The following is a 24,122-nucleotide window of genomic DNA, read 5'->3' as shown; positions in this document are numbered from 1 at the left end:
CAGTGGTTGGTAACCCTGCTCATGGCAAGGGGCTGGAACCAGATGCTTCTTAAGGTCTCTTCCAATCTAAGCCATTCTACGACCCCAATACAGTTGGAGAGGTTACCAACAGCCTAAAAGAAAAGCCAAGCACTTCCAAACAGTCAAAGGAGAAGGGAAAGATGCCTTACAAGAAAGTACTAACAGGCCATCACTACTCAGGAAAAGCAGTAAAATACATATAACATGAGAGAATTTACAAAAAAACACTTAAGCAACCCAAACATAAGGCTACAGATTTCCAGCAAACCAACAGTGCCAAGGCATCACCGAGGAACAATATCACTCCCATCCCAACAAGAGCAGGAGGAAATGGACTGGAAAGGGCAAAAGCAGGCATCTAGCAAGAGGAACAGCCCTCAGCTATGGGAAGCCAAATTAGCACTCATTTGCCTGGCACAGAGCAGTTTCTGAATGCCCCAGCCACTTCATCCTCAAAAGAAGCCACATAAACCACTCACAATTAGGCAGTGACAGGGTTGGTGCCCAGTCCTCCAACTCCAGCACCACAAAGGCAACTTAACCTGCAGATTTGGGGCACTTTTCAACTAACCACATCTCAAGTTTCAGCAAGTTTGCACTATTTTCTCAGCAAAAGCCCCGGAAAGGAGCACTTAACCAGCAAGGACAGCATTGGTGCAAACCTGGATCACAGCCAGCACTGAGTTCATGCACTTACACATGTGGAAACTGAGCCATTAATGCACTGGTGCCTCCAGAACTGTCAAGCAAAAAATAAACCCTACCGTATCAGACACACGGCAGGATGTGGGTTTCCTCCTGAAGGAAGAAAACACTATGAGATTTGTGCCTAAAATGACAACGGAACAAAACACTAGACAGAAGTTACTCCTGTCAATGGCCAAGCTAAAAAGCAGTATCTGGCAAGATATCCATTTCACTCTTGGGGAAAACTCCAGACAGAAGACCTAGCCAAACCAGCATTTTGGTGTCAAACCACACGCTCCCCACTGCAATCAGGTGGTTAATTGTGGTGGTACCATTCAGACAGACCCCATGTCTTCATTACACCCAGCAGTGTGCAGAGACACTGCTCCCTCTCATAAGGGGAACAGGCAGAGATAATGAACAGCCAAATTTAGCCCCGTTGTGTCTTCCACTGGAGGACTGATTTCTAATTGTCAGAGCATAAAGACAAACCCAGGTATTAGATATAATACTAACTGCCCCCATTAGGGCTAGCAGTATTCATCTGTACTGACACTAATGTACTCAGCAACCCAAGCAGTTTACACACTGAATTTTTAGCTACCCCAATTAGGAACACATCCCAAGGACTTGACTTCTAAAAGCAATTAGCCAGCTGAGTTGTTCCAGGGATACAGCACTGACATCATGACAAAAGAGGGCAAGTGAACTTCAGCAATGCTCCTCTGCCCCAGACAGCAGGAATGAAGGAATGGGGAAATAGCCAAAGCTAGCAACAGCAGATTTGGTAGTTATGCTGGAAGTTTAAAACCTAAAACATAAAAATAATAAAGGCAATGTACTGGGGAACCTCACGTTGCCAGTTAAGTGCCTCCCCTTTCTGACACTGCAAAGTGTGCCACTGAAAAGTTTACCTGTGCAAAGAGAGGAAAGAAGGTTTAGAAGCAGAATCTTCCTTCCCCAGGAGAGCACTTAAAGTGGGGCAGAGAATAAAAGCAGCTTTTAAAGGCAAGTTTATTTTAAGTAGTAGCATGAATCTTAGACTCACTGCATGAGGAGGAACTGCTAAGACCAAACCACATCTTCAGCTTTCACCCCTGTCTATATATTCCCCAGCCATTTGTCTAACAGTGAGGCACTTGTTGCTGAGCATAAACAAACCAGCCACGTGGGCACCTGCCATCTCCATGGTGCCTTCATGAGGAAAGCAGCATCTGGATGGCAGAGGTCGCTTCCTGTGGACGACAGATAGCCCAGCAATCCCTGGGTTTGTCACTGGCACATCCTCTGACAGGGCTGATGAGTAAGGTGACGGTATGCAACTCATCACATCATAAATAATGGAGCAGGGAGGCTGCTTGCTGCACTGCCCGGGTCTAGCCTGACGTGGGACACACACTATGTTGCAGCAGTGACAACCTGAGCTGCTACACGACCGGTTCTCCCAACACAGCCGGCTTGCTGAGGCCCCAGTGAGAAACAAGCTGAAGAACAGCAGCTTGCTTATTTCTCATCCACCTAAGGAGGAGAAAGACTACAATTAGCAGCACAGAGAATGCACAGGAGGCATTTCTGATCCACACAATGACACCAGACCAGCTCTGCTGTGGTGACATGGGTCTCACATCTTGCTTCCTGCCATGGAGATGGAAGGTTGAGCAACACCAAGGGTGCACTGTTTTGGTTTGTGCTTCCAGCCCTCGTGAGCGTGACAAACACCTTTACATAAGCACTGGGCATGGAATATTTGTTAGTCACCTCCTAATTACAGCCCAAGCTGCGGCCTGCACGCTGTCCCCTCCAGAGAACGTGAGGCCACAAAGTGATAGTAGACAGGACCTCACCAAAATTAAGAGTTACACGTCTTTAGTTAGACACACGGGCTGAACTCTTAAAGAAAAGCAAGGTCAGGTCACGCTTATCGCACATTATATCACACACAAAGGCAAAAGCACTGTCTTTTTTCCCCAGCATTTCTTTTGCCATATGCAAAACGACGGCGGGCACACGAACCCACCGGCCCCAGCAGTTCGCAGAGTGCTCAGGGTCGGGCTAATTATAGCACAAAAACAAACAGGCAGCAGCCTGGAGCGGGGCCGGCAGCACCCCGGGGCTCCACGCAGAGGCGAGCATGAAGCTATCAGCACGAAGATGGGAAAAGGCCGATCCCAGGCTCAAAAACGTGAGCCCCGAGGGATTTCAAACCGGGGTTAGGTTTCAGATTTCACGCGGGTGGGGGGGTGGGGGGGGACACTGCACAAAGCCTAACAGATGCTCCCTTAGGAAAGCTAAGAAACCAAACTGCTTGCAAAGCACTTAGGCCCAAAACGCATCTCTGGTTCCATTAAAGCTCTCCTCAGGCGTCACGGCTCCTGCAAGGCTTTCCTCCTCTCCCAGCACCCAGGAGGACGCGAGCAGCACCCAGCTCCGTGCTGGGACTCATCCGGACACCCTGCTCGCTGCCTGCTCACATGCAGGTCACGCAGCGCTTCCTGCTCTACCTCCCGCTTAACAAAACGAGCATCGACCCGAAACATCCCCCGAGCAGCCCACTGGAAGAAGGAAAGGGGATCAGGAGGACAGAAGGGACGGGCAAAGCCGGGCAGAGAGCAGCCCCGTCCGCCCGAGGGTTAGGGTGCGCACCGCACGGACGGCACCGAGCCCCCGCGAGGCCTGCGGCAGGCTGCGCGGCACCGTGCCTAGAGAAGCCGCGCTGAGGGCCCCGCTGCCGGCCAGCCGAGCTTTTCCGAAAGCCCAACAACAACGGCACGTCGCCCCGTCCCGCCCCGCACCCTCCGGTCCAACGCTGCCACTCACCATCGCCGCCGCCGCCGCCGCCTCGGCCGCCGCCGCTGCGCCCTGAGCCGGCTCCGCCCCGCTCCGCCCACCGCACAGCGCCCCCTGCAGGCCGCGCCGCGCCGCCACAGCCCGAGCGGCCCTAAAGCTGTGGGGCGCGCTCTGAGGGCGCTTCGGGGTCCCTTCCAACCCAGCCCGTTTTGAGGCCCTATGAAACGGACACACGTCGGACAGGAGCTGGGAGAGGGCTGATGCTCTGCAGTAGAGCTTGCACGTGAGAAATGTGAGGCTAAAATAAAGCCCTGATGCGTGGTGAGGTCACGGTGAGAAGATGGAGCTACAGCGTGGAGACTGGAGTTGGTTTCTGAGGAGCTTGTTCCCCTCTCCGTGTCCCTAGTGCCCTTATTATGAGGCAGCATAATGCATGGTCCTACCAACATCGACATGAAGAGCTGCTTTAAGAATAAGCAGTACAAGTGGGCTTGAAGGACCTTTGCACTGAAAGCATAGCAGATATTACATCTCAAAACCGAGAACTAGACCACACAGCGATCAGCAGTTCTCTGGAGCAAAAACAAACAAAAAAAAACCCACCACCCACAGGACTTTTTTTCTTCCTCTTTTCTTGTCCAGCCACCTCGGCTTCTCATCCCTCCCACACCCATACATCTGCCCATTGCCCTGCTCCAGCCTCGTTTTCTTCTTTCTGAAGTCTCGTGGTACACAAAGGCAGGTGGCACAAAAGGAGGGGCTGAACCAAGTGCCAGCATCGTGAGCGCTGTGTTCCTGGTGCATCCGTGAGCATGCAATGTCAGCATCGAGCCCGGCCTCAACTGCCCCAGGAAAGCCTCCAGACATGCACAGAGAGGTGCCAAAAAAATTAAAGGTCACGTTGCTGCTAAGAGGCAGCCCTCAGCATTCTCACATGCACTCGGGTACTGCAGTGCTGTCCTTATCAAGCATGCAAAAAGCTGAAAAGTTCCCCATCTACACTTGGGAGTTTTTTGGTTGCTTTCAAGCCTGCCTTGCTCCTATCACCCATTTAAGGCAGCAGCAAAGAGCGCAGCTCAACATCCTTTGTTCTGCCACTATATCAGAGCTGCATCCGTGCCGGCCAAGTAGCAACTGGCTCACACTGCAGTGGGAAAACCATGGGCTGTGATGCAAAGGAGATCTCAATTGCATTGCACAAGCAAAATGTGCAAGGGTGCATCAGAGCAGGGGTTCCTGTGCTTTGAGCTGGCTTCCAGCTGTTGGTGCATGCACAAGCACTGTGGTGGTGTTTCACCACCCGGAGCACTGGGAACCAGCCCACTTTGGAGGAGTGCCACGAGTTACCACATCCTGCTGGACTGCTTTCAGCCAGCTGTGTGAGCTGCATGCTGTCACACTAGAGAATGAATACTTTCTGGGGTGATGCTAGTGAGAGGTACTCTTGGAAGTGGTAAAGTAGACCGTAAAACCGAATCAGACCTGCAAAATCAAAGAGACAGCAGCTCCCAGTGTGGTGGCAACTGTTCTACCTTTGGACTGAATTAGCTCAGTGAGTGTTAATATAACTTGGACAAGAATTGTTACCACTCTGCCAGTAGAATAAGCTGAGCCCAGGCTAGAAGGCAGTGCAGGCTCTGACCAGACAAGCAAACCACAACCGAGACAGCCTCTGACTTCTTCCCAGGAGCAGCTGTTTGAGTTGGGAGAATGTGATGCTTGCCAAGGGCAAGGTGGAGGCCAAAGGCACCTTTCCAAGCTGATTGGGGTTGCTGCACCAAGAACTCTGCGGTCCTGGGCTCGGAGCAGCGGTGACACCTCCCATTTCAAACTGCTTTTCCTGCAGTGCAGCAATTAGTTTCCCATTGATTTCTCCAGGCATCACGAGGGCCCGGTTCCCATGACACAGCCACATCTACAGCCATCAAATTTGGTGCGCAGACGTGCTGTAGCACTTCTGATCCCCTTCCATATCACAGGGAGCAGTTCTCAACAGCCTCACATTGTTTGTTCGTTTGCCCTTGAGAGATGCATCACCTGGAGCGGGACTTAACACCACGGCTTCTGGAAGATGCAAGACTTCATTTACAGCTGCAAGACAAAACCTGACTTCTTCCTTCCTGGAAGAGCTCCCTGAAGGAAGGGAGGTGTCCCTCCCTCCGCTGACCATAGAGGGAGCTGACTCTCCAGTATTGGCCTTCCATGAAAAAAAAAAAAATCCCAGCACACAGCCAGTATTGGCTCAATTCGCCAGCACAGCACACGGACCTCACATGCAGAGGAAGAAGGCAGCGTAGATTAAATAGTTAAGGCCCCTGGATACTGTTTCCCCACAAACGACAGATGATCACAGTGGAAAAACACTTACTTAAATATGATTGCTCACGCTGGAAAAACAAGGGGAAAGAAGTCAGACAGGAGTACTCTCTGCCACTCAGCTGAGGATTCGACAAGCACTATAGCTCCTGCATTGAAATGAATGATGAATCACTTGTAAGAAGTGACATGTCAGTGAGCACGTTACTATTGATTAATCTCACACCGGGGAGCAGGCTTTGTAGCCTACTGTTCTGTAAATCATCCACAGAGACTAGAGGTTTGTGTCTAACAGGCTCCTAAACTGTATCTTCCTCGTCAATCTTATCAACCATTTGTTTAATTGTAAAAACATAAATAAAATGCATCAGGCTCGGCGCCTCTTGGGTTACAAATCGGTTCCAAAGGGAGAGGAAGGGAAGCTTCCCCAGGTGCACTCAGGGCTTTTCAAGAATTGCTCCAGCTCAAGGCAAGGTCTGGCCCTACCAGAGCCACATCCAGCCTCCGAGCATGGCAGCACCAGGTCGCATGTGTCAGAGCCTCCAGGATCTCCTTCTGCCTGAGGAACAGCAGATCAAGAAGCAGTCGAAGAGCAAGATGCCCTGGAACACAAAAAAGTGGAACAAAGTCACTCACTGCTTTGTTCACCACTCCTGGGACTGCACACGGCTTTGTTCACCATCAGCACTGCACTATAGCCATGCTTTCAGTGGCATCAGGCATTGAGAGCAGCTGTGCTACTAAGGGACATGGGTTAGTGATGAGACTTAGTAAATCTGACTCATGGCTGGAATGGGTGATCTTGGGGTTCTTCCCTGGCCAAGGTGATGCCATGAAAGACTATCCCAGCACTGGTGTCTCCGGCCACCCCGTGTTAATGTAGCCAGCCAGCTCCAGGCACACTGGTAAATAAAACATCTTGCTTTCGACATCGGGATACTCAGCGAAGTAATAGGATGTCCAACACAAAGGATAATCTGGTAATTACACCCCAGTGTGCAAACAAAGACAGTGCTCATGATACTGTACACGCTGAAAAATTGATGGCTAAATAGCACTTGAAAAGCCCCACGTCGGTGCATGTTTGTGTCCTCTGGCTACTCCTACCTCTGCAAGCCCAGCACCAGCATCTGCTCAGCAGCTCTCAGGACCTGAGGCTATGAACGACCCCCAGAGAACCATCCACAGAATGGAAGAGCTTCCAGCAGCTCTCACCACAGACACATCTGCTCCTCTGCTGTCAGCAGGAATAAGACACGTCCACCAGCTCCCATCCTAAAAGATGCTGGAAAACAAATCTTGTCTGTCAACCACAGCTTCTCTTAAACAGAGCAAAGTGTCAGCTAAAGCATTATCATCTTAAAAAGTCAGGCCCAGGCGTCCAACAGAAAGCAACCTTGCAACAGAAAGACACAGGGCTTGTCCCACATACCTCAGGGACCTGAAGAAAAGAGAAGCAGGAGATTGATGCTTTGGGAATTATACTGGCTTCCTGGTGGATCCATTGCCCCAGGCAGCACAACCCAACAGCAGAGAGCAGCAGGGATGGCTGGGGTGACCTAGGGCAGGTCAGTCCCAGTCCATCTGAGCTAGGTACTCTCAAAAGGCTCCACACCAATGCTCCCCACGGGCACAAAGCAGGTCTGGGTGCACCCCAGGGCAGTAGAGGTGGGGCAGACAGAGCAACAAGCAAGGCTACAGGACAGGCTGAGAAACCCAGCCCACCTGGATGCTAGGCTTACATGTGCTCTGGGGTTGGTGGAGGCCCCAGGGAGGCTGATCAGGGCCCCAAAAAACAATTAACGCTCTCAGTTTTGCCCTGGGCACACCTGGCCCCAAGGGTCCTCCTGCTCAGATGGCTCCCATGGGTGGGGGGTTCATAGTAAGCATGGAAAGTCTTTTGCTTACACTCCCTGTGAACCATGAGCTGTTTAAAACCCATCTGTTGTGTGGCTGCCTGTGCCACTGATAGTAAAATGCTGTGTACTTCAACAGGTGAGCATTACAGGTTGCTGTAGAGGCTGCAGACAGCACTGTGTCAGGGTTCCTCTGTTTTCTCCATCGGTTCCCATGGAGAAATCACTCCCAGCTTGGAGGAGAGCACTGGTGGCCTTTGAAGATAGTTATGAAAGTGAAATCAGTGGCCACCAGGTCATTTCATCTAAATCCCACATTGATGAGCACCAAATAGCAACCCCATAGGGGATCTGCTCTCCAGGACATCCTGGCCAGGTGCAGCAGCACTGGGGCTTGGCTATCCCTATTTTCACCCACAGTACCTTGGGAGTCTGGGTGGGGAAGCCATGAGCCAACACAAGCAGCAGTCAAGCTTCGTGGCTCTGTGCTAGAATAACCCCTAGGATTCTCATCTCCTCAGAGACTAGCTCTCCCATCCCAAAACTGCCCTCATTGTGCACAGACTTGTCATCTCACAGCTCTACGATCCCCATCCAGACAGCACAGCACTCAAAGCCCATGCTCCCAGTGGGGGAAACACAGGGACCAGAGCCAAACCGAGAACTGGTTTGACAAAACCATTTCCCACTCCTTGAGCTAGAAGACAGAGCTGCTGTCGTGGTCCACAGCAAGAACTATCAGCGACTCAGAACAGGACTCAGAGCCTCTATAGGTTGTTCTGAGGAAGCCTTACCCTCTCACCTGCCCCAGGGTGACCCCTGAAACTGGTAGCCCTATGGTGAGGAGAACTTGGGTCTCACCACTTCCCATGGGCATTTCTAGTGAGGATCTGTACCAGGAACATCCCCATTGCCTTCTGGAGGTGCACACAGTGCACAGAACCGTGCCAGCACTGTGTAATGGAGGGACCTCAATGCAGTCATTCTACCTCTATCCTGCTTACATCTGAGCTCAGCCTTGGGCACGATGACTGCCACAGCCAAAGTCCACCTGATATCACTCCCCAGCAGACACATGGCCAGGGGCATAGTGACCAGGTTGCCATGCCCATCCATGCTGCTCTGCTCTGCCAACGTGTCAGGGAGCTGTATGGCCTTTAGGTGGGCTCCCTGCTGGCCAGAAGGGTGGGGACAGCCAGGCTGGGGCTCGTGTCCCGCTTCTCACTGCTGCCACACAATAGTTTCCTGGCCAACCCTTCAGGTTCAGAAGCTGCTGCAGCACAGGATGGAGCTGCTTGGCAGAGAGGATTTACTTCAAGGTCACACATCAAAGCTGGGAATTAGATTTTCTGCATACTGATGGAGTTAAATAAATGCCATTAGAGGGAGATAAACATGGCTATGCAGCAGTGCCCAGGATAGGCAGCAGGTAGCCTCAGAATAACAAGTGGGACGCCAGTGCTTGCTAACCAAGGGGCTTCCTTCCACCCAAAATGCTTCTTGCAGCTTCTCCCAACCCTGCTGCTGCCCTTTGGCAAAGCTCAGCTGATTTCCAAACACTCTGCTGCTGGGGGTTGGTGCAGAGGTTTAATTATTTGCTTTTCCTTTGGTGTGTGGCATGGGGACAGGGAGAGAAGGTCAGGTCTTGCCCTGTCCCCCTTCCTTCTCCATCTCCCAGAGCCCAGCATGGAGTGGCAGGCACTTGGAGGCTACATCTGCCTGCTCTGCTGCTCCTTCCTGAGCACATCCAGAGGTAAGTGGCCTCGTGTGGTGGGTCGATGGTGATGGACCCTGCGAATGACTCCAGACAGAGAGGGATGGCAAAATCTGGGGGTGGTGGAGGTGCTCCCTGGAGGAAGAGGGAAATCCAAAGCTCAGCATGTGGATCACGCTGGACATGTTGTGACGAAGGTGCTGCTCACCCCAAATCATATGCGTATAGGAAAAAGAGCAGTGACCCAGAGTAAATCTGAGCAAATCAGCATCCACCTGTACTACTGAACAGGGAAAGCAGGGAAGGGAAGCACAGGTCCAGCACATGGGGAGCAGTGGTACCATGGCCATGGTTGCATCCCCCAGCACTTATCCCTGTTCCCAGGCAGCCTGCAGGCACTTTCCTTCCAGCCAGGCACTCTGTACCAGTACCACTATGCCCTGTCTGTGCAGCAGGGCCCTGTGGCTGGGCCGTCCCCATCTGGGGGCTGGCTGCAGGCACAGGCTGTGGTCAGGGTGAGCCAGCTCCGCAGGGACCTCAGCGGGGATGAGCTGCTCCAGGTGCAGGTACAGCAAGCAGCAATGCTGTTATTCCCTTTCCCCAATAAAAATGCACAGTAGCTTTGCAGCAGACATCCTTGCCTTTTGCTGTCATAGATCCAAGACCTGAAAGCCCAGCAGGAGCCTAAAGATGTTGAAGATCCCCCCGTGGACATTGCACTGAGCCAGAAGGTGCAAGCAGAGCTCCAGCAGCCAGTTTTTATCTCCTGGAGCAGCGGGAAGGTCAGCCCCCTGCAGGAACCCCAAACCTTCTTGGCTGTGGAGCCCATTGGAGCTCCTGGCTCCATTTCCCCTTCAGGTCACAAGGAGGAGAACAAGTTGGTGTGTGCAGTAGCACAGAGCTGTTGCCATCCAGTGTCACCCCATCCTCCCAAACGGTCCCAATGGTGGGATGTGAACTCTTTTCTGACTTTCTCCTCTAAGACTTTGGAAATATAAAAAAAAAAAAAAAAAAAAAAGAGGAAAACTTGCAGGCACACCTCCACTGAGGGAGGAAATAATGAAATCAGCAGGGCATTGCTTGGCTTGCAGGGAGAGCCATTCCCACAGCCTGATGCCAGGTCTCTCCCTCCCAGATCAAAGCCCTGTATGGGGATGAAGCAGAAAGCACCCTGATCGCCAACCTGAAGCGAGGTGTTGTCAGCCTGCTCCAGCTCCAGCCCCACGCCGGCACCATTGTGGAGGTAGGAGTGTCAAACAGCAATGAGAATGAGCACATTTACCAAATCATCTTCCCCTAGACGAAGGAAAAACATCCGCCAGCGTTTCTGCCATATGGGGTTTATCTGTGTTTCAGGAAGATGCCTCCGGGAGCTGCCAGGTCACATACACCGTGTCCAACCACTCCATCATAAAGACAAAAGATCTCCTGAGCTGCACAAAGCCGAAAATGGGATATGCCTCTGTGAACAAAGCAAGTCCATTGCTCTGGTGGTGGTGGCTGTTAAACCCCAGCATAAAGATAGGAAACTGCAGGTCTCCGTGCAGCTATTCTTTGCCCTGGTTAAAATTAATGGGTCTGTGAATTATGGTAAACTCACCCCAGAAAATAAGTTCTCTGCAGAGCATGTGTTGGAAATAGGGTTTTATCCAGAGCAAGAAGGGAAATTGTGCAGGGAAACTGGGAGCAGGTCAGCTTTCATGGCTACCTCTCCTCAACAGTGAGAGCTTGCCCAGCACTTCCCAGCTCAAAAGTGTGGGAGAAGCCTGGGAGATAATTATACTGGGGAGACCATAAGAGGAAAGGTAGATCTTTTCTTGTTTTCCCTTTTTCCAGATGTTTGGCATCCAGTGGCAGCCCTCCAGCAGAAGCCTGTACGTGGTGAAGGACAGCCTGCTGCAGTCGGTGCTCGCAGAGGAGAGTCATGTGCTGTCCCTAGTCCTGAGGTCCACCACTGGTGTCCAAGTCAGCTCAAGGTGAGTGGTGTTACCATGCAGCTTGCTGAACTGGACATCTGGACATTCATCATCAGATACCTCTTGATAGCTTCCAGCCTGCATCTTCTACAAACCTCCATCATCCTGACCAGCCTCCAAGTGAGGGTGCAAAGGATGAAGTACCTCTCAGTGGTTTCCTCTCCCTCAACAGGCAGGAGCTCAAGCTGGTGTCCTCAACACCTGGTCCTGCAGTGGCAGATGAACAGAGCCTTGAGAATGCATTGCCTGGCACAGAGGGACAGCACCAACCCCTGGCCATAGCCAGTGCGCCCTTCAGGAGGGCCTGCACCCACTGCCCTTCGGTCAGTGGCTCCATACACCCCCAAAACACTCCATGCGCTCACCCTCTGGCTGTGGGATTTGGGGTCAGACCATTGATATTGGTTTAAACACACTCCAGGTCTGAGCTCGGGAAATAGCTCCACCACCACTCATGCTGGCAAGGACCCATTGGTCCCATAGGGCCGCTTCCACTCTAAAATATTTTCTGATCCCTTAATTCAGGATGTGTTAAAAAAAAAATGGCTGAACTCCACCAAACATTGTCCTTCCAGCTGAGGGCCTATCTGAAGACCTTTGACAGCCAGCGAGCCAGAATGGACGTCTCGAAGGCAGCAACTACATGGCAGTTCCAGAGGCTCATCCAGATGCTGCGCCGTGCCAAGAAGAGAGACGTGCTGCAGCTGCTGAAGAGAGCACCCGAGGAGATGCTGTGAGGCTCGCCTTAGCTAGCCCACCATAAGGGCCTTTGTGCACCAATAAATGCTGTGTAGGACCACAGCACTTGGGGTCCCTGACAGCACTGCTGACCTCTCTCCTCCCACCCCAGCCCCTTTGTGGTGGAGGCAGCGGTGGCTGCACAGTCGGTATCAGCTTTGGCAGCTCTCTCAGGCTTTCTGGATTTCAGTAAGGAGCCCAGGTCGCTGCTGGAGACCTTCCTCTATGCAACAGCCTTCTCTCCCCGGCCTTCAAAAGAGCTGCTGCGCTTGGTGCTGGTAGGTGGGGACGTTCCTCTCCCTCCAGAGAGGCCTGAGCCCATCTTTAGATCTTGCCCACTCCACCAATCTGCTCTTGTAGATCTAGACATTCCTCAGAGGATGAGCTTTCAGCAGAAAGCGTTTTTTATCAATGCATTACAAACATTAAAAGCTTAATTAGAGCTACTGAAAAATTGTACCCAATCAAGCTGTGCATTGCCCCCCTTGAAGGCAGGTAAGAACTAGTTCCTCCTTACTTTTCTGACAAATGCTTTGAAATAACAGCTGAAACATTTTTCTCCTCTCTCTATTTTGCCCCATTTTCTCCCACTCCATAACACCCCTTGCTCTGCCCAGGACAAGCTGGATGGGAAGCGGATGGCACCTGAGGTCCGGGACACAGGGATGGTGGCCCTGGGCTCCCTGCTTGGCAAGCTGTGCCAGCAGCAACTGTGTGGGCTGCAGGTGAGTCCTGCAAACATAGCTGCTAAAGGATTTAATTTAGTAGTTGGGTTGAGATAGTGATAGGAGGATGGTTGGACTAGATGATCTTATAGGTCCTTTCCAACCTTATGAACTTATGAACTTATGAGCTCAGGTCCTTCTTCTCCTTTTGGGTTCCCAAAACATCTCCTCACTCCCACCTCACTCTCCTTGGCTTTTGCTCTCTTGCCAAACCCAACCAGGAAGTGGAGCACGGTGTGGAAACCATCCTCACGGGGCTGAGAAGTGCTGAGAAGGAGCACGAGGTGGTCACTCACCTGCTAGCCCTGGGGAACGCTCAGCTCCCCAGCACCATCCCCACCCTCCTGGAGCATGCAGAGAAAGGTCCCACTGCTGTGGCAGCTGCAGCCATCAGTGCCCTGCGGCAATTCCCTGCCCAGTACATCTCTAGCCAGGTACCCAACACACAAGCTCCTCTTCCCATTGGGGTCCTTGCCACTGTTTGCATGCCAGCACCCTGATATCATCCCTCTAACTGTCCTCTCACATCAGGTGAAAAGAGTAATGAGGAGGATCTTCCATGAGAAGTGGAAGAGCTATGAGAAAACATGTCGCTTGGCCGCCGCAGAAATCCTCTTGGATAACACACCCTTGCCCATGGACGTCATCAACATCCTGCTGGCCACTCACCAGCTGGGAATGGAAGCAGCAACGTTCCTGCTGCTGAAGGTGCAGAACAGTCTGCACGCCAACCACCACCCAGCAAGGTGGGTTTTGCTTTTTTTCCTTTCCAACTCTTCAGCTGTATCTCTTGAGTCACAGACCCAACCTTGTGTTTTCAGCAGTCCTTGGAGGCTCACGGGGCAGCACACAGCATGTAACCACATTAATCTCCCTATCTGCACAGAACAAGCCAGCACTAACAGTTTTCAGAGCTAAGCAGAAGCTGCACAAAAATATTCAGATGGTTTATCCTAATTTATAGAGGAGAGGGGAATGCCAGGTCAGCCTCAGCCTGCTCATTTCCTTCTTTGCTTGCATTTGTCAGCAAGTTGCTCTGAAATTTGTATTTCATTCTTTTTTTTTGTGCAGCCTGCTCACCATTTCCTTCCCTCCCAGGCTTTATGTACTGTCTTCCTCTTGCTTTCAGGAAAATAATGAGCAACATCATGAGAGACTCTCGGATAAACAACTACAACCACTTTTCGAAAGCTGGTGTCTCCTCCTCCTTCTCAGGACCTCTGACAGGTGACATTGGTTCCACACTTCTGCTCAAGAAGCAAAGGAGGGCTGGTGGGAAAGGGCAGGTTGCAGAAGAGGCCTCAGATGTCAGGAAACACCCCCAGAATCTTGGGCTGAGCGCCCTCCAGCACCATCTGAAGTTGACCAATCACCACCACCAGATATTTGCCTCCCTCTGATGCCCCTGCTTTGAGCTGGAGGTGGGCTAGACCACACCACATACTTCTCACATATCCTGCTGTTTTGTAAGAGGAAATTCAACTGGAAAGGAAGCCAGGAGTAGACTATAGGTGGGAGTTAGTTCACTCCCCGATAAGTCAAAATATTTAGCCCCATTCCTTGGTTCCTATGGTATTTTTAATAAGCTCTTTTACTGAGCTTTTAATAAGTTCTCTTGTTTGGCGATTTTATCTCAGTACTTCAGAGAGACCGTAGCAACCCACACTTGCTAAATACCTGCCTAAATCTTCACCCCTCAGCCCACATTTCTATCCATCTTCAAATTATCTCAGCCTAGCTTCACAGGGGACACATAGAGGCAAAATAGCTGACACCTGCAAGAAAAACACTTCACTGCCACATCCCTTGCTTATTGCCAGAACGGAAGGAGGTGGCACAGAGAAGATTTCCCCCCTGAATAACTTATCTTCATCAGGTGACTCTGTCTTTCAGCCACCAAGGAACTGCTCTCCACCTTCGGGCTGGACCTGCTGTTTTTGGAAGGTGGGTTCCTGAGAAAGAGCGTCTCCGACTTCTCACTGCTCAGCCATGACTGGCATCTTCGTGCAGCTCAGGTGAGAGATAGCAATGAGTTTGGTTTCACCACTCTACCCAGAGGACCTCACCATTGTAGGAGTCACTGTTGCATAGCCCTGCTTTGGAGAAGAGAGCATATCCAAAAGGGTTGGTCAAGGGCAGCAGCTCAAATAGTACTGTGGTGCCCAAAATGAACTTCTCAGTCCCTCTCTGTGCAGCTAATGTCTCCACTTCTATGGTTTAGGTCACTATAGAAGCACAAGGGATGGAGTCCATGCTGGGAGAAAACACCTTGGAAGGAGAAGAGGGGCCAGAGCTCATGGCTGGGATGTCTGCCATCTTCTTTGATGTCCAGTTGCGGCCAATCGTCTTCTTCCAGGGATACACAGACCTAATGGCCAAGGTTCTGCTAAGCAGTGGGGAGCCCACAAATGTGGTCAAAGGGAACCTCCTGCTGATGGACCATCACCAGGTACCAGTGGGATGACCTGTATCTCCTCACAATGCCCTCAAGGCAGGTCCATTTGTAATGCCTAGGGAACCCCACACCTAAAACCTACTGGATGATGCTTGTTCACCATGGCTACACATCACAGATTGAGGTGGCACTGCCACAGGTCTCTGGGGGGGTTGTAAAACCCTCTCCATCTCCCAGGTCATCCCTCTACAGTCTGGTCTCCAGGCAGTGGTCAAACTCCAAGGTGGACTCGGGCTTGATATCTCAGCCAATGTGGATGTGAACATCTGGGAGCAGGAACTGAAGACCAACGTCAACACCAGGTGAGCAGGTCCAGGGATCCCACCACTTAAGACAAGGGTTTGTGGAATTGCCCAACACCCAGAAATCAGTGCCTGACCTGCACATTCCCTTCTTGCAGAGGAAGCCTCGCCATTGATTTGCAGGCAGAACTAGATGCCCCATTCCTCCAAACCACTTTGAGGAGCCAGACAGAGGCAGAGATCTCAATCCACTTTGACACCATGCTGAGGTTTTCCAGCAGCCCCGTGCTCATGTGCCTGCAGCTCAGGGAGGAGCAGGTGCCCTACAGGTAATCTCAAGATGCAATCTGCAGTTAGGGCCCATGAAACACCAGTCAGTGCTGATCCCACACAGTGACAGAGAGATCCTCACCAAGTGTAGACCATACCCATCCTCAGCACTGAACACAGGCGGTCCTAAATCTGATAGGAACCATTTATCTCTCAACTCCAGACTTTGCAGCAGTTCCTCCTCATGCAGAGAACACACACAGAACCCCATGCAAACCCTCCTCCATCTTCCACACTTCTGATAATGGGTTGGGTGGGAGCAACCCAGCCAGTGAGGGATCCACTTAAGGGATCTGTGCAATAGACAGCAAACCCCATATCCCTCTTCTTCATCCTGAAGGGCAGGGAAGGTCTCATCAACCACAAGCTTGCTCTAGAAACATCATGGAGGTGCCCAAGGCTGGTTTGACTGCAGCCCTGGGTAGCCTCATTGATGGGGGACAATCAACACACGACAGCGGGTTGGAGCTTGATAATCTTTCAAGTTCCTTCCAGCCCAATCCATTCTATGACTGTGTGCTTGATAAAGAGAACTTCTTGAGGAGGAGAGGGAATTAATAGGAGATAAAGGTTCTGCATGTGAATAGGTGCGTGAATAGTCTAGTAGGTGGATGAAGTCCTCTACCACCACCACAGCTTCATGACCTTCTGCCATTCCCCTGTTCCAACAGAGAGATATTCACCATCTCCACATCTGCTGGGAACCAGAGTAGCACTACCCGAAAAGGTCGGCAGGGCACCATGCCCGCCCGGGAGTTTGCACTGCACCAGGCCAACTCGAAGATGTGTCACCTGCTGCTGACAGCAGAGGAGAGAGCATAGGAAAAGAGACCATTTGGGACTGGGCTACTGCATCCCTGCTTGCCATGCACCCTGGTTCTTCATGAGGCAGCAAAAGCTTCTATCCAGCTCTGCCACAACCAGATTGCTGCAAGAAAAGTGATGGGTATCAGAAGGTGGAGAGGAACTGCTACAGAGCAGCAAGAGGCACACCTTGCTTGGGGCCAGGACCTTCGCACCCTTGAGTTTTTCCAACCTGAACTCTTCTCCATGGGCACTGCTTGAATCCAGACCAATCCATACAGCAAGCCTCATTATACACAGCCTTCTTTTGCAAATGAGTTTCTGATAGCCCAAAAAAGCACACTACAGTCTGATAACAATACCACCTTTTCTCTCCATTTATCAAACAGCTGAAAGGGAACAACACATCTGCAGCTGGCAAGGAGCAAGTTGCCCACGAGAGAGTGAATAACATCACCCCACGTTAACACACAGTTCCATGGCTGCCAAAGAGCCCAGGAACATGGAAAATAAATATATTTCTGGAGGAGGTGCAAGTTGGTTTTCTTTCCTTTGTTTGCTTTTTAATTTTTTAATGCAGCCACACAAGCATTTATCCCAGAATAATCCTCGGGGAGAGAGAGCGCAGCAAGACAAAACACTGCATAACCTGTTGCCAATTATTGTATGTTCTTTCTGGTGTAATTGAATGCATTTGCATTTATTTGCATATGAAGACAACCCAGCTCGGATCTGTCCTGTTGTTCCTGCCGGGAACCTGCACTCTGTTGCCAGGGATATTGCTGGTGTCACAGCAGGGATGAGGCCAGGAGGGAATGGCTGGGATATCAGTGAGGTCAGATTTGTGCTTGATGCATGAAAATATGGGAGGAAGGCAGGGGAACGTGAACCATAATGTTTTGGGATTTCCAGGGCTCCCAGCATGGGGCAAAGACTTGGGAGGAGAATTGTCTCTAGCATAGGTAGCATGCAAAACTTGTCTCAAGTCAGCAACACTCAGCTGGGGAACCACACAGGTCAAGCCGCGGGTGCAGGCTGCCAAAATGTCTGGGAAATTCTCCACCCTGAGAGTATTTTCAATGAATTATTGGTGGTTCAGTCCATCTTATGGGGAAAATGCAGACACTGGGCAGAGCAGAGGGCAAAAGAAATCAAGAGGCTGAAGGGGTCCCTTCTGAAACTGAGGGTCTTCCCAGAAAGTCTGGTCAGGTACTACAGGCTGCTGATGCTGGATAATACCATCTGCACTGAGGGATGATCAAATGAAAAGTGGGACAGCAGGACACTAGAATCACACCTCCATCCCACCCCTTTCCTCCTCCTTATGGAAGCCAGCACCAGTAGGTAGGCATTTTCCTTGCACGTGAGGGGTCAAAACCCATTTATTGAGTGATGGTTTCTGCCTGGAGCCTCTTATCTTCATTTTGATCAGAAGTTTACATATTAACAGAGAAGCCTCTGGCCTCTCTTATCATCTGAACAGCAGTTCCCCTTCTCTGGTCCTCAGGGCAGGGGATGGAGATAGGATCGCCTCAACCCCACGTGCTGAAGGCAGCGTACCAGCAACAATGAGATAGAGCAGCTTCCCTTTTCTCCTGATATTTGGGATCTTTTGGTGACAATTTATGAAAATTGCAATTAGTTTCAAGTAAATATTGTTCTTCTGCTTTGCATCCTCCTCACAAGTTGGATCATTATCAGGCACAAACACAGAACACCTCTCCAGCACTACAGGGAGGCTCACCAAGAAAAGCAGTGCTTTATTCCTTCTTGATAAGATGTGCCTTTGAAATTTCTCAGGTTTTGGGGTTTTTTTTTCCTATTAGAAAATGTGCTTTTCAGGAAGAAGAAAAAATAGAGATGTTGGGATTGCAAAAATTGAGACCCCAGTGAGGGGGGCTGAGCAGCAGAACCTCTTGGGTTTGGGGAAGACAGTTTGCCTGCTTCTTCTAGAAGGCACTAACATCATACACATAGGTTATGTACAGAAACAAAAGTAGCATGCTCTTTTATATTCCCTACTTGACTTTTAACATTACTGGACATAGAGGTGAAGAGCAGTCCCCATAGATGTTTCCAGCCAGCACACACATGGCCAAAGCCACCCCAAAGCCACTCTTCCCAAGGATATGCTTTTAGATCTGCATTCAGGGTGCTTCAAAGACACAGCTCAGAGCACCTTTAGGGGTGACAACAGCCCTGCAGGAGATCTCTACAGGGCAGGGGATGCTGCTTTATCCTCTTCTTTGCATTTCTGTGAATGTATTGGAGGCCATCCAAGACTTGGCTTGAGAAACAGGCTCCTCCTGCACCAAGGCTCTGCTGGTTACAGGACAATCTCACACAGAGCCAACCTCAAGGACACAGAATAAAACTGACCTGGGTCTTGCCCTCGGCTCTGAACAGGGGGATCCTGTTGACCATGGGGAGGCAGCCCCTATCTCCTTGTACTGCTCTGCTTGCTACCAAGCTGCTGATAGCTGGTGGCTGAGTGAGGAAGGCAGTGGTATTAAGCCTCATCTTCCTCAGAGTCCCATTGTTTCCTGAGGAAAGGGCAAAAATAGGGGTTATCACACTATCACCCGCTCCTCATCAGGATTTGGGCATTTCACGTATTTCAACTTGGCAGCTCTAGAGCATCTCCTAGAGCAACTGCTCTCCCAAGAGCATCCTAAAGCTTCACAATCAGAAGTGATGGATACCCAGAGCTTCCTCCCATCCAGAAACAGGGAAGAGGTAGGACTGGGGTGGTCAGGGGGTGCCACATTCCAAACCTTCCCTATCATTTGAGGTGCTCCTGCTTCCCGGCAGCTGCTCAGCTCCCATGGCCGTGGCAGGAGGCTAAACTCACAGCTGCCCAGGGGAGCCCCTGGGAGCAGCATTCCTGCACGGCTCCCCAAGCAGCATTGCATGCGGAGCTGCAGATCAGCAGTGACCTCCAGCGGCAGCTGCCAAACCCAGCGGCGGTACCCGGACGGATCCACGGAGCTGTGGCCAATCAGGGGCTCAGAGCACAATCCCTCCACCAGCACCCAGGTCTGTGAACCATCCTCTTCCTAGCACAGCCCCACTCACCCAGTGGGGCGATAAAATACTATCTGCGTGTCTACTGCAGCTTTCTGCAGAGACAAAACTAAGCTAAAAAGCAAAAAAATGCTCAAAAAGCAAGGAGCACACATGCAAAAAGATAGACAAAGCACAGCAGATAGGCACTCCTTAGGAGGTATACATACAAAGCACTGGGGCAGATCCCTTACCTCCCATTGCTTTTCAACACTAGGCAGCTAATGATAAATAAAATCACATCAGCATCTCCATAGAAATTCCAGAAATAGCAGCTTGCAACTCACCATATCTCCTATGCAGTTGTCAGATGCAGAGCAGCAGTGTGGGTGGGTGGGGATGCTCATATACCCACTGCAGCAATCAGAAAGTGAGTGGAAAAGCTGTGAGGTGTAGCTGGGTACAGCTGTGTCTGCAGGAGTGGTGTTGGCATAAGGATATCCCTGCAAAGATGGGGAGAAGGAGAGTTCTGGGTGTTCTGCTTGAGTGGGGTTGGAGCAGGTGACCTCCTGGGGTCCCCACCAACCTTAGCCATTCTGCAATGCTGTGGTTTTGGACAGTGTAAGACGTTCTGTGTTGAGTTGCAGTGGTCATTGGGAGCAGAAGAGATTTGCAGGGGATGACTAGGACTGAGTGAAGTAGAAGGGGCTCAAGGGGTTATGATAATAGCAATCACCGCGGTGAATTCTAAGGAGCTCCCATAGGAAGAAGCAAGATTTTCCATGAGCCAGACTTCCAGCATCTTCAACTGCCACGCAAGTGCCACTGGCTGTCTTTCCCAATCTGGGTGTGCAGCCACTGTTCCCAGTAAAGCATCCAGACTGGAAACCACAGAAGAGTCACATCTCAGCTGTGTAGCTGCCCACAGTAAACCACAGTGCAGCGAGTGCTCATTCAGAAGAAAGCATACCCTCTTCCTCCAGCCCCTCCTGCTCTCCTTGTCCTTGAGTACTCTTCATTCCCAGCTGCTATCTGCAGCGTGCTCCTATCATCAGGTGCTGTCCTTCATGCCTGCTATAAAGGCACGAGGAGATGCTGCGCGTGCATGCAGGCTGGCAGCCCTCACCCGTGTCATGCTGCAGGCCATCGTCAAGCTGTGCTGTGGCATTGCCCATGACCACCTCCGCAAGTTACCTGGTAAGCACCACTCTCCCCATGTCCCTAGAAAAATCAAGCAGAAATGGGGATGCTATGGGAGTCCCAGAGGAGATACTAGGAGGAAAGGCTAAAGGGATCTAAAAAGATGATGCTCAGAGGGCCCTGAAGGGGATGTTAAGGGAGTCCAAAAGGAAATGCTAAGAGGAACCAAAAGGAGATGGTGGGAGAAGATGCTCAGAGGATCCTGAAGGAAATGCTAAGAGGGTCTTAAAGGAGACAGGAAAAGATGCAAAGAGATACTAAGAGAAAATGGTAGAAGTGATGAAGCTTCTGTCTGGGACCAGGCTGGTTCAGCTAATGCTAATGCAGCTTGTCTCCAGCCCAAATGAGTGTGTGTTTTTGCTTTTCATGGCATGCATCTTTCTCAGTGGTCACTAGCACATGTCTCTCCCCCAGGCCTGAAGACAGCAGCCACTGCGGTGATGCAGGAGCTGGGAGGCTCCTGCTGCCTGCCTTCTGAAATTCCTCCTTGTATCCAGAGGCTCGTGGAGAAGGATGCTGGTGAGCAGCCTGTGCAGCCCTGACTCTTGGATGCTGTGTTCCTCAGCCCCATTGCAATGAGGGGTGGGAGGGATGAGCACTGATTATTCTTGGGGCAGAACAAACCATCTAAATGATGAGAGGTAGTGGCTAAGGGTTGTGCTGGGGAGGTTCAGGCTGGATATTAGGAAACATTTCTCCTCAGAAAGAGCCATGATGCAGTGGCACAGGCTGCCCAGGGAGGCGATGGGGTCACCATCCCTGGAGGTGTCACAGAGCCGTGGGGATGTGGCACTGTGGGCAGCAGGCAGCTGGGGTTGGGCTGGGTGAACTGAGAGGGCTTTTCCAACCTAACAATTCTATGATTCTGGTCTCTGGGCCGCCCTCCATCACTCCAGTAGCTTAAAAGCATCCCCAGCATTGATGGGGATGTTGAAAGATGAATTGACAGTAAAGGCCACCGGAGCACAGTGTATCAGCATTTGGTTTGATGACTGTGGTCTGCAGACCTGCAACTGCTTACCTGAAGACCCAAAACATGGTGTATCCACACCCCATCCCTCAGGATGTATGCAAAGCTGAACAAAGGAGGCAGATTATTCACATTTCTCTGCATTTCCACCCTCTCCTGAAGCCAGGTGCGCCAAGCCCGAAGCAGATGTGCAGCCCACCAGCACTAATCTGTCCTACATCCACCAGGGAGAAACAGCCCTGCAGCAAGCACTGGCCATCCTGCACCAACCCCACCGCTGGCAACCAGAGACTGTGCCGGTAATGACCCCGACCCCATACACACCACAAACCCCACACCAAGGCATAGGGCACAGCCCTGATGTGGGCACTGTGCCCAGCAGGACACAGGGACAGCAGTGTCCAGCACCGTGCTGCCAGGGCTGGGCCACATCTTTCGGGCCGAAGCGGTGCTGGCGGTGCCGGCGGACAGGCTGCAGGGTGAGCTGTTTGAGCGGCTGGAGGAGATGCCCCGCTGGAACCCCAGCCTCAGCAGCGTGGAGGTAGGCAGCAAACCACCCCAGCGGGCGTTAAAACCCACGCAAATCCCACTGTACGTGTGCTCCGTGGGCCCGCAGGTGCTGTGCCGTGCAGGTGAGGACACGTTGGTGACGCACGAGGTGACGGCCGCCGGCCCAGTGGGACGCAGGGACTTCGTCAGCACGCGGCACCGCTGCAGAACACAGGCGGGCATCTGCCTGGTGGGCACTGCCGCCTGCCTCGAGCTGCCACCTACACCGCAGGGCTGTGTCAGGTAAAGTAAGCCTCACCCCCAGGCCCCAGGGGTCTCAGTTTGTGGGCTAACCATCCTGACCTGCAGGGCTGAGATGCGGCTGAGCTGCATCGTGCTGCAGCCACTGCCAGGGGACACGAGCTGCACGCGTATCACCTGGCTGCTCAGCATGGACCTGAAGGTAAGCAGCATGGTGGGGGTGCCCCTCGTGCTGGCCCAGCACCCAATACCCTTCATGTATTTCTCTCCCCCAGGGCTGGATCCCCATCTTGGTTGCCAACCGTGTGCTGCCACAGTGCCAGGCTGAGTTCATCGGGCACCTCCGCCGGCACCTTTCTGCCACCGCCTGTCCCTGACCCCAGAACACTGTCATTCATTTTTGGAGAAGCAGCTTTGTATTTCCATGTGCATACAGACAGGACTTCCCCTCCTGCACAGCCACAGAGCCAAGGCAGGCAGAACACAGCTCCTTCAGGAGCCACGAAGCACGATGGCAGTCACTCCAGAGGCCTTGGAGCTTATACATCCCCGTGGCTTTGCTTATTCATTGGAAAGATAAAGCCACATTCGACCCTGGCTGAGAAATAGGAGTTAAATAAGACCCAGAAGTGGCAGCTCACTGTGGGAGATTCATTTCACTCACTCACATATCACACCATTCCCACACTCCAAATAAATCAACGGAAATAAACGGTGTGGGTTTTGTGTTTGGTTTTTTTTTGTTTGTTTTTTCTTCATTAGGTTAGAGTTCCAAAAAAAATAAAAAAGGCGAACCCAACAGAATTAATAAATATTAAAAGTTAAAAAGCTCTGAATCTGGTATGTACAAAACTTTACACATTGCAGCACTGGCCGAGGAGGTGTGAGGCACCGAGCTCCTCTGCCATACAGCAATGAACCACTGCAAAAACTAACGCAAAGAAGCCACAACGCCCAGGGCAGCACCAAACAGAGGAGTGTAGCTGACAGCCTTTTGGAGGCTGGGTGAGTATGCATGCGTGCTGCACTCTGTGGACATTACCATCCTGCACTGAAACAGCTGCTGAAGCCACAGGGGGCTGGAGGGGGGTCTATGCATCCTCCCACCCCACTCTGCATGGGGCCAGGAGGCTCCTAGGAGTGTAAATAGCACCCGCAGTGAAGCATTATCTTTGGCACAATAAATAAATGCTGGCGCTCCCAGAGGAGGGCCACAAGATGTGGCAGGATGTGAGGTGTGCTGGTTGCTGGCTCAGACATGGGGCTCCATCCCATCTCTCCTGGCACCCACTTAATGCAGCCTCAGCCTAGGGGTGATGGGGGACAGGAGCATCTTGACATCACTTCGGCTCTTTCAGTGCCACTTGGTAGCACCAGCAAAGGGTGACGGTAAACTGAGCAACAAAAACAGAGCCCTCTGTCTACCTACCATCCTGTCCTCAGCCTCCCACTCCATTCTCTGATACAAAAGGAAGGTGCTCACCACCTCCTGTGCTCCCAAGTAAGGAACAAGTGGATTCGAGGCATCCCCAAAACTGAAGGATGCAC

At 51.6% G+C, this 24,122-nt stretch overlaps 2 protein-coding genes across 2 annotated transcripts; both read left to right on the top strand.

Annotated features, from left to right (window-relative positions):
• The first annotated feature begins 9,353 nt into the window (after positions 1–9,353).
• Positions 9,354–17,172, top strand: LOC136054969 (microsomal triglyceride transfer protein-like). The gene is made up of 18 exons (XM_065746536.1): positions 9,354–9,420; positions 9,766–9,947; positions 10,038–10,163; positions 10,517–10,624; positions 10,738–10,854; positions 11,218–11,357; positions 11,530–11,680; positions 11,933–12,090; positions 12,208–12,373; positions 12,713–12,820; positions 13,042–13,254; positions 13,352–13,566; positions 13,950–14,047; positions 14,714–14,835; positions 15,042–15,269; positions 15,453–15,577; positions 15,676–15,846; positions 16,519–17,172. The coding sequence occupies exons 1-18, from the start codon at positions 9,354–9,356 to the stop codon at positions 16,667–16,669; spliced, it is 2,646 nt and encodes an 881-aa protein (XP_065602608.1). The 3' UTR covers positions 16,670–17,172.
• Positions 17,173–20,787: 3,615 nt separating this feature from the next.
• Positions 20,788–22,951, top strand: LOC136055053 (steroidogenic acute regulatory protein, mitochondrial-like). The gene is made up of 7 exons (XM_065746660.1): positions 20,788–20,851; positions 21,269–21,373; positions 21,987–22,123; positions 22,207–22,365; positions 22,441–22,616; positions 22,683–22,776; positions 22,850–22,951. The coding sequence occupies exons 1-7, from the start codon at positions 20,788–20,790 to the stop codon at positions 22,949–22,951; spliced, it is 837 nt and encodes a 278-aa protein (XP_065602732.1).
• The last annotated feature ends 1,171 nt before the right edge of the window (positions 22,952–24,122 follow it).

The sequence above is a fragment of the Cyrtonyx montezumae genome, unplaced genomic scaffold (assembly GCF_038088225.1).
Source record: "Cyrtonyx montezumae isolate F1298 unplaced genomic scaffold, pur_monq_1.0 scaffold_4, whole genome shotgun sequence".
NCBI classification, from domain to species: domain Eukaryota; kingdom Metazoa; phylum Chordata; class Aves; order Galliformes; family Odontophoridae; genus Cyrtonyx; species Cyrtonyx montezumae.
The sequence above is the reverse complement of the archived record's forward strand: the minus strand, read 5'-3'. Positions and strand labels throughout refer to the sequence as shown.